General features: G+C 48.1%; 1 protein-coding gene across 7 annotated transcripts in view; it reads right to left on the minus strand.

Annotated features, from left to right (window-relative positions):
- MACROD1 (mono-ADP ribosylhydrolase 1) overlaps positions 1 to 17,134 on the minus strand; it is a 578,339-nt gene that overhangs the window by 93,304 nt on the left and 467,901 nt on the right. For 4 of the 7 annotated variants that reach the window (XM_056527250.1, XM_056527251.1, XM_056527247.1 and 1 more), the window contains exon 7: positions 17,019 to 17,100. In XM_056527250.1, coding sequence (XP_056383225.1) covers positions 17,019 to 17,100 — 82 coding nt within the window. Of the gene's footprint in view, positions 1 to 4,847; positions 5,060 to 10,834; positions 10,878 to 17,008; positions 17,101 to 17,134 lie in introns of those variants that run through there. The other 3 variants (XM_056527249.1, XM_056527246.1, XM_056527252.1) reach the window with 3 other exon arrangements.

The raw sequence follows: 17,134 nt of genomic DNA on the forward strand, positions 1-17,134 counted from the left end.
CACCGCCCGGTGGCCCCGGATATGTACCAGACAGTCAAGAAAATATTGACTGAAATGAAGGAGGCTGACGTCATCCAGGAGAGTCAGAGTACCTGGGCCGCTCCCTTGGTCCATGTTAGGAAGAAAGATGGGACTATCCTTTTCTGCATGGATGTTACGCCTAGAGCTCCGGGTCCCCGCTCCTCCCCGGAGCGCTCACGGCGTCTTTCTCCCTGCAGCGCCCCGGTCAGTCCCGCTGACCGGGAGCGCTGCACTGTCATGGCCGTCGGGGATGCGATTCGCACAGCGGGACGCGCCCGCTCGCGAATCGCATCCCAGGTCACTTACCCGTCCCGGTCCCCTGCTCTCATGTGCTGGCGCGCGAGGCTCCGCTCTCTAGGGCGCACGCGCGCCAGCTCTCTGAGACTTAAAGGGCCAGTGCACCAATGATTGATACCTGGCCCAATTAGCTTAATTGGCTTCCACCTGCTCCCTGGCTATATCTGATCTCCTCCCTTACACTCCCTTGCCGGATCTTGTTGCCTTGTGCCAGTGAAAGCGTTTAGTGTGTCCAAAGCCTGTGTTACCTGAACTTCTGCTATCCACCCTGACTACGAATCTTGCCGCCTGCCCCCGACCTTCTGCTACGTCTGACCTTGCCTCTGCCTAGTCCTTCTGTCCCACGCCTTCTCAGCAGTCAGCGAGGTTGAGCCGTTGCTAGTGGATACGACCTGGTTGCTACTGCCGCAGCAAGACCATCCCGCTTTGCGGCGGGCTCTGGTGAAAACCAGTAGCCTCTTAGAACCGGTCCACTAGCACGGTCCACGCCAATCCCTCGCTGACACAGCGGATCCACAACCCGTAAGCCGAATCGTGACAGTAGATCCGGCCATGGATCCCGCTGAGGTGCCGCTGCCAAGTCTCGCTGACCTTACCACGGTGGTCGCTCAGCAATCGCAGCAAATTGCCCAACAAGGACAGCAGCTGTCGCAGTTGACCGCCACGTTACAGCAACTTCTGCCTCTGCTACAGCAGCAACCATCTCCTCCGCCAGCTCCTGCACCTCCTCCGCAGCGAGTGGCCGCCCCTAGCCTCCGCTTGTCCCTGCCGGACAAATTTGATGGGGACTCCAGACTCTGCCATGGATTTTTGTCTCAGTGTTCCCTGCATATGGAGATGTTGTCGGACTTGTTTCCTACAGAACGGTCTAAGGTGGCGTTCGTAGTAAGCCTTCTTTCAGGAAAGGCCTTGTCTTGGGCCACACCGAACTGGGACTCTGCCTGCCACAGGAAGTGCCTCTCCCCCCCTCCCAGTCCCGTCAGGCAAGCCTCTGTGCCTCCCCATGGCTCCCGTCCTTGTGTCTCCCTGCCCCGTGCCAAGCTTCACCCTCTGCCCTCCCTCCCCATTCCAACTCCTGCTGTACTGCCTGCCGTTGAGGAAAACCTCCATTCTTTCCCGGTGTCCTCATCCCAGGGGAGGCAGTTTCCGGACAAAAAAAAGGGGAGACCTAAGGGGGGGGGGTACTGTTACGCCTAGCGCTCCGGGTCCCCGCTCCTCCCCGGAGCGCTCACGGCGTCTTTCTCCCTGCAGCGCCCCGGTCAGTCCCGCTGACCGGGAGCGCTGCACTGTCATGGCCGTCGGGGATGCGATTCGCACAGCGGGACGCGCCCGCTCGCGAATCGCATCCCAGGTCACTTACCCGTCCCGGTCCCCTGCTCTCATGTGCTGGCGCGGGAGGCTCCGCTCTCTAGGGCGCACGCGCGCCAGCTCTCTGAGACTTAAAGGGCCAGTGCACCAATGATTGATGCCTGGCCCAATTAGCTTAATTGGCTTCCACCTGCTCCCTGGCTATATCTGATCTCCTCCCTTACACTCCCTTGCCGGATCTTGTTGCCTTGTGCCAGTGAAAGCGTTTAGTGTGTCCAAAGCCTGTGTTACCTGAACTTCTGCTATCCACCCTGACTACGAATCTTGCCGCCTGCCCCCGACCTTCTGCTACGTCTGACCTTGCCTCTGCCTAGTCCTTCTGTCCCACGCCTTCTCAGCAGTCAGTGAGGTTGAGCCGTTGCTAGTGGATACGACCTGGTTGCTACTGCCGCAGCAAGACCATCCCGCTTTGCGGCGGGCTCTGGTGAAAACCAGTAGCCTCTTAGAACCGGTCCACTAGCACGGTCCACGCCAATCCCTCGCTGACACAGCGGATCCACAACCCGTAAGCCGAATCGTGACAATGGACTTTCGGAAGTTGAATAATGTGACGCATACAGATGTTTACCCTCTACCACGGATTGAAGAGTCCTTAACTGCTTTGGGATCAGCCGCATACTTCTCTACATTGGATTTGACCAGTGGAAATTGGCAAGTGCCGATGGCTGAAGAGGACCGGGAGAAGACAGCTTTCGTGACTCCCATGTGGTTATTTGAATTCAAGAGTATGCCCTTTGGGCTATGCAACACCCCTGCTACCTTGCCAACGCCTGAAGGAGGGATGCCTAGGACATCTAAACTTCCAAAGCATGCTGTTATATCTGGATGATGTCATTGTCTATTCCAAGACTTATCAGGAGCATCTTGACCACTTGACCACCGTCATGGATTGAAGCCCTCTAAATGTCATTTGTTGAAGCCACAGGTCCACTACCTAGGCCATGTCGTCAGCGCAGAGGGGGTTCAACCTGACCCGGAAAAAGTAAATAGTAAAGGACGTTAGGAGCTTCCTGGGATTTGCCGGCTACTACCGCCGCTTCATTCCCCACTTCGCACAGATTGCTGGACCCCTTACAGCTCTTCTCCGGGGTATCGCAAAGGAAAACTATAACGAAAGACTACCTATCAAGTGGGCCGAAGAGCAGGAAACTGCGTTCCAAGCTCTTAAGTATTTGTTGACCGAACCACCTATCCTGGCGTATCCTGATTATGGTCAGCCTTTCAGACTGTATACCGACGCCAGCTTTGAAGGCCTGGGTGCTGTCCTGTCCCAGGTTCAAGAAAGTAAAGAAAGGGTGATAGCCTATGCCAGCAGACATCTACAAGGGGCGGAGAAGAACGATTCCAATTACAGTTCCTTCAAGTTGGAGCTCCTCGCTTTGGTCTGGGCAGTGACCGAGAAATTAAAGGACTATCAAGCAGCTACCCCTTTCACCGTCTACACGGACAACAATCCGTTGGCCCATCTTAATACTGCCAAGTTGGGAGCCATTGAACAGCGGTGGGCCTCAAGGCTAGCCAACTATGACTTCAACATCAAATACCGAAGTGGCAAGTCTAATGTGCATGCGGATGTGCTGTCAACGAATGGCCCCCAGAGAGGAACCACCTGTCGAGGACAAGTGGGAAGACGTGGTGATGCCCCATTTTACCAGAGGTTCATGAGTCAGAGTCTCTTGACTACATAAGAAGACAGTGAACCCAGGTCCACCAGGGTTCCGGAAGACCTCTATACATGGAAGACTACAGGACGAAAGTCGAGTCATGGGGGATCTGTTTGACTACCTATTGATGAAGAAGGTACCAACCCGTCTACGCCGGTCTCAGTGTGACTATGAGTTGAAGAGGTTGACAAAGGAACCGACTGTTTATACATAAGGGACTGTTATACAGGAATTTGCTGGATCCAGTCTCTGGCGAGCGACTCCATCAGATCCTGATTCCCCGAAGGGATGCTGCAATGGTCCTCAACGCCTACCATGATCAGTCCAGACCCTTTGGAATCCACAAGACTGAGTCCACAGTCATGCAGAGGTTTTATTGGATCGGGATGCGAAGTTACATCGAAAGATGGTGTGGTGAATGTACTGTCTGTAACGTCACCAAGAATCTCCGCAAGGATGCAAGAGCACCTCTTCACCCCATCCAAAGTGAAAGGCCTAACCAGTTGGTCGCGTTGGACCATGTCAAGTTGTCTACTACTCGGTCTGGATACTCTTACTCTCTCACCATGGTGGATCACTACTCCAAGTGGGTTGTGGTAGTACCTGTCAAAGACCACACAGCGAAGACTGCTGCACAGATGTTCTACTCCCCTGGGATGTCCAGAGTGAGTCCTCATGGATCGAGGAACAGCCTTCAAGGCTCAACTGTTCCAGGAATTGTGTCAGTTTCACCACTGCAAGAGGCTCCAGACAACAGCTTACCACCCCCAGGGGAATGGATTATGTGAGCGCATCAATCAGGTCTTCATACATATGCTGCAAGCAGCGTCAGTATCCAAGCACGAAGAGTGGCCCCGGTTGTTGCCAGTGTTGTTGGAGATCTACAATAACACCATCCATTGCTCCACAGGGTACACTCCATTCTTCCTGATAATAGGACGGCATGGACAACTGCCAAAAGACCAAGCATTTGGGCTACAAGCGCCCTTTAACAACTCTCCACAGGTTTCACAAGGCTGGATCTCCGATCATCAGAGGAGAATCCAAGAAGCGAAGGAGATTGTTGGGGAAAAAATGGGCAAGGCCAGGAAAGACAGCAGAGAGACTATAACCGTCACGCCTCTGCCAAGCCTTTACAATTGGGAGATAGAGTTTGGCTGTTGAAGATCCCAAGGATGCATAGGTTGGACTCCATTTGGTAAACAGAACCCTACACTATTACCACAGTGCCAAATCCAGACTCAGATGTCTATGAGGTCTAGAAGACTGGCTACGAACCACAGGTGGTCCATCGAAATCGCATAAAACTGTGCCTCAGAGAAGATCTGCCTGAGCCTCCTGTTCTTCCTCCCACAGCTGCTAGACCCGTGAGGGAGTATGTACCAGGAGAAGGAATCCATCTGTCAATGGATGTACCTGTGTTCTCCTCTAACCAGCCTGCAGTCTTCTGTGCTATGCCATACCAAGCACCAGTACAATCATCCCTGGTTTCCTCACCTGCTTCTCTCGTTGCTTCTGCTTTCATTCCGGATTCAAGTTCACAGTTCACATGGATCCTACAAGTCCAGGACCAAGTACAGTTCCTGAATCCAGTCCGGAAGAGTGTCCTTCTACTTCGGAAATACAAATGGCTCCTGAAGAAGAGAGTGTTCCTGAGACCAAAGAGGCGGTGTTGCGTCGGTGCCAAAGGTCGACACAAGGACAGTTACCTGCACGATTTCAAGACTGACTTAAATAGTGTACACACATAAATTCAGTACACAAAAACTTAAATAAAGTACACACATAAATTCAGTACACATAAATCACACGTCATGTACATCAGTCACAAACTTCAGTCAAATGTACATCAGGGACTGTAACCTTCCTATACCAGTCCACACCACTGTTAGTAACTAAAATGTCTTATAACTCATATCATTTTTTCTTGTCTTTGCGTGCCTAGGGTACTTTTGTCGCCAGAAGGTATTCCTGTAGCCAACCAAATGCACGTACAAAAGTAAGGTAACAAATGTCAAATGTTATCTAGAGTAAAGTGTTCTGGGGGTAAGTGTGTAATGCCGATAGACCCTAGAAGCCAAGGCATTGGGCAGAAAGCCTCAGGCAACCAGTGTCTAACAGCAAAAATAAATAGTGGTGTAATATGTCTAACAGAAACAAATAATAAACAGAGATATAATGTCAAAGTGTATGTACAAGCATTGCCGTCAACAAGTCTAATATTCTAATGGTCAAATGTCAGTTAAATGTCAGTAATACTCTACTAGTCAGTCAAATGTCAGTCATAGTCAGATATATCCTAGTACTAATCAAATTTCATAGTACTCATAAAGTGTGATGTCATAATCATAATAAAATGTTCTAGTCGGTCAGAAATGTGTAGTCAACTATGTCTAATATCTGCATAGTCATTAGATGTGCATAATATATCATTATGCCTACTTAAAGAAAAAGGGTATTGTTATAAAACATAAGTCATGTCACTACAGTCATGGTCATATTCACAAGGATGCTGTTACGCCTAGCGCTCCGGGTCCCCGCTCCTCCCCGGAGCGCTCACGGCGTCTCTCTCCCTGCAGCGCCCCGGTCAGTCCCGCTGACCGAGAGCGCTGCACTGTCATGGCCGTCGGGGATGCGATTCGCACAGCGGGACGCGCTCGCTCGCGAATCGCATCCCAGGTCACTTACCCGTCCCGGTCCCCTGCTGTCATGTGCTGGCGCGCGCGGCTCCGCTCTCTAGGGCGCGCGCGCGCCAGCTCTCTGAGACTTAAAGGGCCAGTGCACCAATGATTGGTGCCTGGCCCAATTAGCTTAATTGGCTTCCACCTGCTCCCAGACTATATCTGCTCACTGCCCCTGCACTCCCTTGCCGGATCTTGTTGCCTTGTGCCAGTGAAAGCGTTTAGTGTGTCCAAAGCCTGTGTTACCTGAACTTCTGCTATCCATCTTGACTACGAACCTTGCCGCCTGCCCCGACCTTCTGCTACGTCTGACCTTGCCTCTGCCTAGTCCTTCTGTCCCACGCCTTCTCAGCAGTCAGCGAGGTTGAGCCGTTGCTAGTGGATACGACCTGGTTGCTACTGCCGCAGCAAGACCATCCCGCTTTGCGGCGGGCTCTGGTGAACACCAGTAGCCTCTTAGAACCGGTCCACTAGCACGGTCCACGCCAATCCATCGCTGACACAGAGGATCCACTACCTGTAAGCCGAATCGTGACAGTAGATCCGGCCATTGATCCCGCTGAGGTGCCGCTGCCAAGTCTCGCTGACCTTCCCTCGGTGGTTGCTCAGCAATCGCAGCAGATTGCCCAACAAGGACAGCAGCTGTCGCAGTTGACCGCCATGTTACAGCAACTTCTGCCTCTGCTACAGCAGCAACCATCTCCTCCGCCAGCTCCTGCACCTCCTCCGCAGCGAGTAGCCGCTCCTAGCCTCCGCTTGTCCCTGCCGGACAAATTTGATGGGGACTCTAGACTCTGCCGTGGATTTCTGTCTCAGTGTTCCCTGCATATGGAGATGTTGTCGGACTTGTTTCCTACAGAACGGTCTAAGGTGGCGTTCGTAGTGAGCCTTCTTTCAGGAAAGGCCTTGTCTTGGGCCACACCGCTCTGGGACCGCAATGATCCTGCCACAGCCACAGTCCAGTCCTTCTTCGCTGAAGTCCGGAGTGTCTTCGAGGAACCAGCCCGAGCTTCTTCTGCCGAGACTGCCCTGCTGAACCTGGTCCAGGGTAATTCTTCAGTGGGCGAGTACGCCATCCAATTTCGTACTCTTGCTTCTGAATTATCATGGAATAATGAGGCTCTCTGCGCGACCTTTAAAAAAGGCCTATACAGTCGCATCAAGGATGTGCTGGCCGCACGAGAGATTCCTGCCAACCTGCAAGAACTTATCCATTTGGCCACCCGCATTGACATGCGCTTTTCTGAGAGACATCAAGAGCTCCGCCAGGAAAAAGACTTAGATCTCTGGGCACCTCTCCCACAGTCTCCGTTGCAACCTACGCCTGGGCCTCCCGCCGAGGAGGCCATGCAAGTGGATCGGTCTCGCCTGACCCAGGAAGAGAGGAATCGCCGTAGGGAAGAAAATCTTTGTCTGTACTGTGCCAGTACCGAGCATTTCCTGGTGGATTGCCCTATTCGTCCTCCACGTCTGGGAAACGCACGCACCCAGCTCACGTGGGTGTGGCGTCTCTTGGTTCTAAGTCTGCTTCCCCACGTCTCACGGTGCCCGTGCGGATTTCTCCTTCAGCCAACTCCTCCCTCTCAGCCGTGGCCTGCTTGGACTCTGGTGCCTCTGGGAATTTTATTCTGGATTCTCTGGTGAATAAATTCCGCATCCCGGTGACCCGTCTAGTCAAGCCGCTCTACATTTCCGCGGTCAACGGAGTCAGATTGGATTGCACCGTGCGTTACCGCACAGAACCCCTCCTGATGTGTATTGGACCCCATCGCGAAGTGATTGAGCTCTTCGTCCTCCCCAACTGTACCTCTGAGGTCCTCCTCGGTCTGCCATGGCTCCGGCTTCATTCTCCCACCCTTGATTGGACCACCGGGGAGATCAAGAACTGGGACTCTGCCTGCCATAGGAAGTGCCTCTCCCCCCCTCCCAGTCCCGTCAGGCAAGCCTCAGTGCCTCCTCATGGCCCCCGTCCTGGTGACACACTGCCCCGTGCCAGGCTTCGCCCTCTGCCCTCCCTCCCCATTCCCACTCCTGCTGTACTGCCTGCCGTTGAGGAAAACCTCCATTCTTTCCCGGTGTCCTCATCCCAGGGGAGGCAGTTACCGGACAAAGAAAAGGGGAGACCTAAGGGGGGGGGTACTGTTACGCCTAGCGCTCCGGGTCCCCGCTCCTCCCCGGAGCGCTCACGGCGTCTCTCTCCCTGCAGCGCCCCGGTCAGTCCCGCTGACCGAGAGCGCTGCACTGTCATGGCCGTCGGGGATGCGATTCGCACAGCGGGACGCGCCCGCTCGCGAATCGCATCCCAGGTCACTTACCCGTCCCGGTCCCCTGCTGTCATGTGCTGGCGCGCGCGGCTCCGCTCTCTAGGGCGCGCGCGCGCCAGCTCTCTGAGACTTAAAGGGACAGTGCACCAATGATTGGTGCCTGGCCCAATTAGCTTAATTGGCTTCCACCTGCTCCCAGACTATATCTGCTCACTGCCCCTGCACTCCCTTGCCGGATCTTGTTGCCTTGTGCCAGTGAAAGCGTTTAGTGTGTCCAAAGCCTGTGTTACCTGAACTTCTGCTATCCATCTTGACTACGAACCTTGCCGCCTGCCCCGACCTTCTGCTACGTCTGACCTTGCCTCTGCCTAGTCCTTCTGTCCCATGCCTTCTCAGCAGTCAGCGAGGTTGAGCCGTTGCTAGTGGATACGACCTGGTTGCTACTGCCGCAGCAAGACCATCCCGCTTTGCGGCGGGCTCTGGTGAACACCAGTAGCCTCTTAGAACCGGTCCACTAGCACGGTCCACGCCAATCCCTCGCTGACACAGAGGATCCACTACCTGTAAGCCGAATCGTGACAGATGCATTATCTTATCTCAACCTTATATGAATCATCATCTCAAGCAAGTCCTAAAGTTATCCTGTTTTATCCATTCATCAAATTTGCAGAGCATGTATGGGCATTATAATGTATACAAAGGCTCTTATCATCAGATTATCATTTTTCTTGTTTATTTTATCAGCCTGGAATTTGATGTTGTATGTAATGCTTCAGGACTGCATACTACCCAGTGGCCATTTCGCTCCTCTCCCTAAGGGGACAGACGTTGAGGACGACTTTTATTAAGTAAGGGGGTTTGTGGTGTCCAATATAGAATACGGTTTTGTACAGTCCTTACGTTCCCTCAGGAAGAGTCCCTCAGGTCCACAGGGCTCTCCTGCAGGTTCCCCCCCCAGGTTATATGGTATAAGTGCCTTGTATATTCAATATGTACCCCAGGCAACCAGCTACCAATGGGCTTTAGTCCAGTCTCCTAGTATATAAGGGGCTGTAGTCTGTATATTCGCTCTTTTGTTCCTGCACTCTTTTAGTTCCTGGCATTAAAGAAAGCACCAAGTCCTGTACCATTCAAGTTCAGTTTATCTAGGCCAAAGCCTAAGAACCTGCAGCCACAACTAAACTGTAAGTGAAATCTACCTCTACAATTCAAGTTCACTACTGTCCCGCTAAAGTTACAACAGTAGTACAGTGGCCTGCATCATTACTACAATAACTACAAGTCCAAGTAACCATGAGAGGTTCCCTGTGTCCCGGTCACCTCTGTGGAAGTTGGCTAGTTGTAAAGACTGTTATCTGCCTTTTCCAAGTAAAAGTTCAAGTTGCTTTGAATCCTTGCTGTGGACTCATTTACTGCATGCCGTTTTTGGGTTGGTTGTCGGCTGTGCTCCATACCTAAACAACCACATCCCGCCGTTACGAACACTAGGGGTTAACAACATCTTGCCCCAGGGGTTAATTCCATCAGATCCCGCTACCACTCACTGCAATATCCTGTGGTCACCACACATTGGTAACAGGGATGGACAGGAGGGTGGACTAGGTGGACATGGTTGACAGGAGGGTGGACATGGGTGATGGGGAGGTGAATATGGGTGACAGGGGGTCAGAGGGTTGGACAGGGGTGACAAGGGGGTAAAAGAGGGGTGGACAGGGGTAACAAGGGGGTAAAAGAGGGGTGGACAGGAGTGACAGAGAGGGGTGGATAGGGGTGACAAAGGGACAGATGGGTGAATAGGGGGTGGACATGGGTGACAGAGGGGTAGACTGGGGGGTGGTCAGAGGGGTGGATGGGGGGGTGAACATGGGTGACAGGGGGATGGACAGGGGTGACAGAGGGGTGGATATGGATGACAGGAGGGTGGACACGGGAGACAGGGGGGTGGACATGGGAGACCGGGGGTTGAACAGGGGAGTGAACAAGGATGACAAAGGGGATAAAAGAGGTGTGACAGGGGTGACAAAGGAACAGAGTGGTGAATAGGGGGGTGGTCATGGATGACAGGGGGTAGACTGGGGGTGGACAGGGAAGGGTGAACATGGGTGACAGGGATGGACAGGGGGTGGACAAGGTGGACATGGGTGACACGGGAGGTGGACATGGGTGAAGGGAGGGCAGGGGGTGGACAGGGTGCAGAATGGGTAACAGAGGGGTGGAAAGGGTACAGTACCTTAAGCAAGCCATTTTTCTTCACTACACCGGCACGGGAATCCGGCACAGCTTTCACGTTCTTCCCCTCTCCGGCAGGGCACCTACTCAGGACTCTGGCAGGGCACTCACTTACTCACTCACGCAGAGGGGGACGCTGGGAGACACTGGGGAATGCTGTGTGTGCACGCACAGCAGAGCGCACACAGGCTTCCCTTCTGCTCTGAGGTGCCATGAGTAACAGGCGCGCAGACCAGGGCTGGTTGGGAATCACTGTGTTACGACATATTGAATTTGAACAGTGCCACACTAATGCTCTGTGGATACTAACCTTGTTTGCTGTCTTTGAATGGAACAGATCTGATGAATATCGTCTGATGACAGGATAAGAAGCATTTTGTTTGAATCAACATATATTGACACTGGAATATTTTACACTAATTAAGTACTGTTCATGTGTAGACTACATTAAGACAAGACATGTGCGTAATGTAATATATTAGTCTGGTGGCAGCTGTAAGAATATATTAATATATATGTATTTGTAATGGTTTTTTTTAACAAGTAGTTATTAAAAGTTACGTATTAAAGGTCCCCTTTTTTTCTATATTTTTTGTGCTGTTTTTTTTGTGAGACCACAACACAAAGAACGTGGACTAAATATCCAAGCAGTGTGATATTATTTTCTATATGTACTTATTATAAACTTATTGTAATTATGTCATTCATAGTTACATCTGTGCATGATGAATTTTTTATGTATTGCCACACATGTGGTAACTGTTCAGAGGCACAAAATAGTACCCAATCAATCTGAAGAAGGGGGTGGTGTCTGCCGAAACACATCATTGTGCCTGTATTTTATTTAATAAATCCGATGGAAGTATCTCTGGAGTTGTTTCTCCTCCTTCCTTAAACAGAAGTAGCAGCGCCAGGCACAAGGGTTTTTTTTTGCACCACCATATTGGATATTCTACAGGACAGGCTGCCCCTGTCATCCTGTCATCCTGTGAAGCACTGCATTTCACTCTCACTTTTGCCAAAGTTGTCTATTTTGAAATTGTGCAAAAAATTTTGCCCAAAAACTGCACAAAAAATGTGGTGCTATATTTCAGCCAATAAGATGTCAGGAAGGAAATGATAAATCTTCCGCAGTTTACATCCTCATATTTTGCTGTAGATTTTTAAAGGAATCTGTAGACAGGTTAAAGGGGTATTCCAGGAAAAAAACTTTTTTTTTATATCAATTGGCTCCAGAAAGTTAAACAGATTTGTAAATTACTTCTATTAAAAAATCTTAATCCTTTCAATAATTATCAGCTGCTGAAGTTGAGTTGTTTTCTGTCTGGCAACAGTGCTCTCTGCTGACATCTCTGCTTGTCTCGGGAACTGCACAGAGTAGTAGAGGTTTGCTATGGGGATTTGCTTCTAAACTGGGCGGTTCCCGAGACACGTGTCATCAGAGAGCACTTAGACAAAAAAGAACAACTCAACTTCATCAGCTCATAAGTACTGAAAAGTAATTTACAAATCTGTTTAACTTTCTGGAGCCAGGTTTTCCTGGATAACCCCTTTAAACTATATATAGTTATATAGGCTTAAACCAGAAACATATTCTACATCATAAAATAAGGATCCCTACCATGTCCATGTATCCTCCATAGAGAAAAAAAAAGTTTTAAAATTATCCTGCTTCATATGCTAATTAAGGTGAACTAGTCATTGGGGCGTGCAGCGTCCTGAAGTAGAACACATGCCCCGAGCTGTATTCATTCCCTAATCACACCCACTCAGAGGAGATTAGGTGTGATTGACAGCCAGGGCACGGCCGATGTCACCACTCTTCCCACAATGTCCCACAGTGATCTCTAACCTCCTGAAGCTGTTAGATGTCTCTGTCGCACTGCCATGGCTTGTACGAGAAGAACTGTCAGAAGCGCTGAGATGTTGGCTGCTTCAGGGCCATACACCCTTACTAGCATACGGCTTGAGAAACTTTTAAAACTATTTTACTATGGAGGACAGGCATTGAAGAAAACCTTTTTGAATGATGTAGAACATGCTTCTGGTAGTTATCTACGGGGGAAACCTAGTGACAAGTAAATTGCAAAAATATGAGAATGGCTAATGATTTGTCAGGGTCTCAGCACTGAGACTTTGACTGATCAAAACTTTTGACATGTCTCTGTGAAATGACAGGGACACTTTAACCACCTAAGGACACAGCCAATTTTGGCCTTGAGGACACAACCAATTTAGATTTTCTTTTTCCTTCTTGCCTTTTTTTTTAATGGTATAACTGTCTTACTTTTCCATCTACAGGGCTTGTTTTTTGCAAGAAAAATTGTACTTTGTAATGACACATAAAATGTACATTTAAACCAAATAAATATTATTTGTGGGGGGAATTAAAAATGAAATGTCCCCTTTATTCTGTAGTTCAATGCAATTAAAATGATACCAAATGTATATCGTTTTTCTATTATCGTACTACTTAAAATATATATGTTAGTCTGGTGCAGCCGTAAGAATAAGTCCCAGACGGTAAGGGTGTACATTTATGCCTGATGTAGTCTATGGGTTAAAGAGAGATGATATATTTGTTTAGAGAGAATCTGTGGCACATTTAAAAATATTGGGGGAGATTTATGAAAACCTGTGCAAAGGAAAAGTTGCCCAGTTGCCCATAGCAACCAATCAGCTTACTTCTTTCATTTTTAACAAGGTCTCTGTAAAATGAAAGAAGCAATGGGATTGTGCTTTCCCTCCGGAGCGCTCGCGGCGTTATTCCCCTGCTTGCAGCGCCCCGGTCAGACTCGCTGACCGGGAGCGCTGCTCTGTGTCCCTCAGCAGGGATGCTATCTCCGTGGCGGGACGTGCCCGCCCGTGGGTCGCATCCTGTGTCACTCACCGGCCCCGGCCTTCTGCTCAGTCCCGGCGAGCGCGGCCCCGCTCTCTAGGGCGCACGCGCCGGGTCTCTCAGATTTAAAGGGCCAGTGCACCATTAATTGGTGCCTGGCCCAATTAGTTCCAAGCACTCCCCACACCATAAAAACCCACTTCCCCTTCCTGTCCCTGCCAGATCTTGTCGCCTTGTGCCCTGTGAAAGCGTTTCTGTGTGTTCCATTGCCTGTGTTTCCAGACCCTAGCTGTTACCCCTGACTACGAACCGTTACTGCCTGCCCTGACCTTTTGCTACGTCTGACCTTGCCTTTTGCCTAGTCCTTCTGTACCGCGCCTGACTCAGCAGTCAGTGAGGTTGAGTCGTTATCGGGTGGAACGACCTGGGGGTTACCTGCCGCAGCAAGTCCATCCCGCTTTGCGGCGGGCTCTGGTGAAAACCAGTAACCTCTTAGATTCCGTTCCCCTGGTACGGCCCACGCCATCACCTCACTGACACAGAGGATCCAACTCCCATGTCCTCCCCGGATACCAGTCCGGATCCTGACAGATTGGTTCTATGGGCAACTGGGCAACTTTTCCTTTGCACAGGTTTTGACAAATCTCCCCCATTAAGTTGTAATTTTGTCCCCCCCCCACCCCTTCTATGATATACAGATTTTATTATTTGGGCAGGGTCACAGGGGGCATTAAATATGCAGCGGATGTGCTGACCACAGTCACAGAGGGACTGCAGAGTGAGCTTTTGGCTGCAGCCAAGTAGTTCTGTAGGTCCGCTTGTAGCAGTGGATTTCTACAGCGGGAAATTACCACTACAAGCAGACAATCAGAGCTATAGGGCCGCAGCCGGGAGCTCACTCTGGACTCCCTCTGTGGCTGCTGTCTGGGTATCAGCAATGTCAAATATGCTGCGGATGCGTCCCGTGTGACCCTGCCCCTAGGCTTCAAATCTACACATTTTCCCCAACAGCCAACTGGGAAGAAACATTTTTTCATAAAAGGGTGGGAATCTTAGGCTCTGGGGACATGATTTGCATTAAATTTATATCTCCTCAGTCTCAAATTCATGCCTCCTGACCATACGATTCACACCCCTTCTTAAGAACTAATATTGTAGTCTCTGATGCCCTGGTTACAATTATGTTTTTATTTTGTTTCTATGCTTTGCGGGATGTAAAGATTTATGCTCCCCATGAGCATAGGATTCCTACACCCTCCTGAAAAACTACCATGGTGGCTATTTGGCTGCAAATCTGAATTTTTTTCCCAACAGGGTGATAACTTTCTTCCAGTATGGGGATTGGGGCATAAAACATATAAAACTTATTAACATAAAATAAAATAAAAACAAATAAAAAACACAGATACTGCCAAGGTATGAATTGCAGCAGAAAGGTAATTGCCCAGAATGTAAAATAAAATGTTACTTTTACTAATTTTGAAACTAGACAGTCTTTAGAGGCATCAACTTTAGCCTGATAATTCCGGCACATTTAAAGTCTGTTCAATAATTGGATAGTTGAAAAAAATCTGGGCCATTGGTATGGATGGTATCTAGAAAAAACATTAGTATTTTTTTTGGGTTGCTTCTGAAACCACACTTATTCTGTCACTGTATCTCAGCATAATGATACAGGGAAATGACTAATACTCTTAAAGGGGTATTCCAGGTATTTTTATTTTTTATTTGACTATGCTACAGGGGCTGTAAAGTTAGTGTAGTTCATAATATAGTGTCTGTACCTTTGTGTGACAATTTTCTCACAATTCTTCTGTGATTTTCACCCCAATATTTATTTTTAACAGCATACAAAATGACAGTTGTCTCAGATTTTTCCCAGCTTGCAATGCGACCGAGACCTGACTCACTAGTCAGCTGATGACAGGGAGCCTGTCTGCTTCAATGGGTGGAGGGATCGCTTGGTGGGAGAGAGATCAATCCGCAACTAATGCAACAGCTGTAGGTACCCTGATTGAAAACCACAGGTCTTTTGAATGGATGCTTGAATGGGTCCATTTATGTTTCAATGGGTGGGGTGGCTGATGTGTGGGAGGGAGGAAAATGGAATTTGGGGATTTGTAGTCAAAAAAAGAAAAGTCAAACAGGAAATACTAGTTCACAGAAAGTTAGCCACAGTGTTATGGTTATCTCATGACATAGCCATTTAGCCCCAGGACAAGTGCAGATCCTTCCTAAGCATGTCCATTACTACCTGCCAGTTCCGTACTAAAATCACCTTATGGTGGATAACCCCTTTAACACACAAAAACTAATTCTTAGACATATCCAACAACATACTGGATTCACTGGTTTCACAGAAATTAAAGCAAAGTGGAAGTAGAATAAAAAAAAAAATTCTGCCATTTTGCTAATTTTTTTCTGCAACACAACGGGTGCTGTATTCATGCAGTATAAATTACACATTATTTTTAGTCTGCCGTTCGGTACAATTATGAGATACCTAATTTATATACTTTTTTATGGTTTATGCCATTTACATCACCAATCATTGTTTTTTTTTTTTTTTAACAATGGAGCTGTGTGAGGGCTTATTTTTTGCGGGATAAGTAGCAGTTTTGAATACTACTATTTTAAGGTATGTCTGACATATTGAGCATCTTTTATTACATTTTTAGTGAGGCAGGATTAACAAAAAGCAGTAATTTTGGCAAGATTATTATTATTATTTTTTTTTTTACAGTGTTCACCTTGCAGTATTAATGACATGGTAATTTTATTGTGCAGGTCGGTACGATTATGGCAATACTTCATTTATGTACTTTATTTGATGGTTCATTACTTTTACACTATAACAACTATTTTTGATAAAAAATCTTGTTAGTGCATCGCTATTTTCTGAGAGCTGTATTTTTTCTTTTTTATACCGACAATGTTGTGTAACAGCAATTTTTTTCTGTGAGGAGTTGACGTTTTTAGTGGTACCATTTTGGGGTACATGGGACATTTTGATCACTTTTTATTTTAGTTTTACAGAGGTGGCATTGATATAAAGCCGAGTTTTTATAAAAAAAATGTCTTTATGGCATTCATCGTGCGGGTTGAATAATGTTCATTGCTTGGGTTTGTTATGGATGCGTTTTTTTAGGGAGGGAAAGGGAGATTGTGTATGTTTATTTTATTTATTATTAAATAATATATTTATTGTTTATTTTTTTATATATTATTTATTTACTGTATTTTTTTTTACCCATTTATAACAATGGGGAAGTGGTTGTGCATATAAAATCTCTATAAAAGTGCATATATACAGTATTAGAGAATTGTGCAATATACAGAATGACTCTTACAAATTAAGGAGTTGTTTATGGACATAACATTTTTACATATGACTAAGAGTGATGTACTCACATACCACTATTCTCTCAGGAGGTTTTGAAACTGCAGCTTCAGGCGATTTTGTAGTATCACTTTTTTTTATTTTTACACCACCCAACCATATGTAAAAAAAATATATCCCCAGACAATCTCTTTAAATTGGAAGACACTGCAGTTTCAGAGAAAATAAGTTTCCCACAGCCCCCATTGGACCCTGACAAAAATATTGTTTATCTTATTTAGGTACTGAACACCTAGAGAACTTACAATTACTCACCAAAGGGAAAATATCCTGGTAGTTTCCTGAGATATATCTCTTCATCTTTCTCCAGGAAGACACAGATTATAATACGGTCAAACTGAGGACCAAAACAGAGACTTTAGTGCATCTAA

This window comes from Hyla sarda, chromosome 6, assembly GCF_029499605.1.
Source record: "Hyla sarda isolate aHylSar1 chromosome 6, aHylSar1.hap1, whole genome shotgun sequence".
Taxonomy (NCBI): domain Eukaryota; kingdom Metazoa; phylum Chordata; class Amphibia; order Anura; family Hylidae; genus Hyla; species Hyla sarda.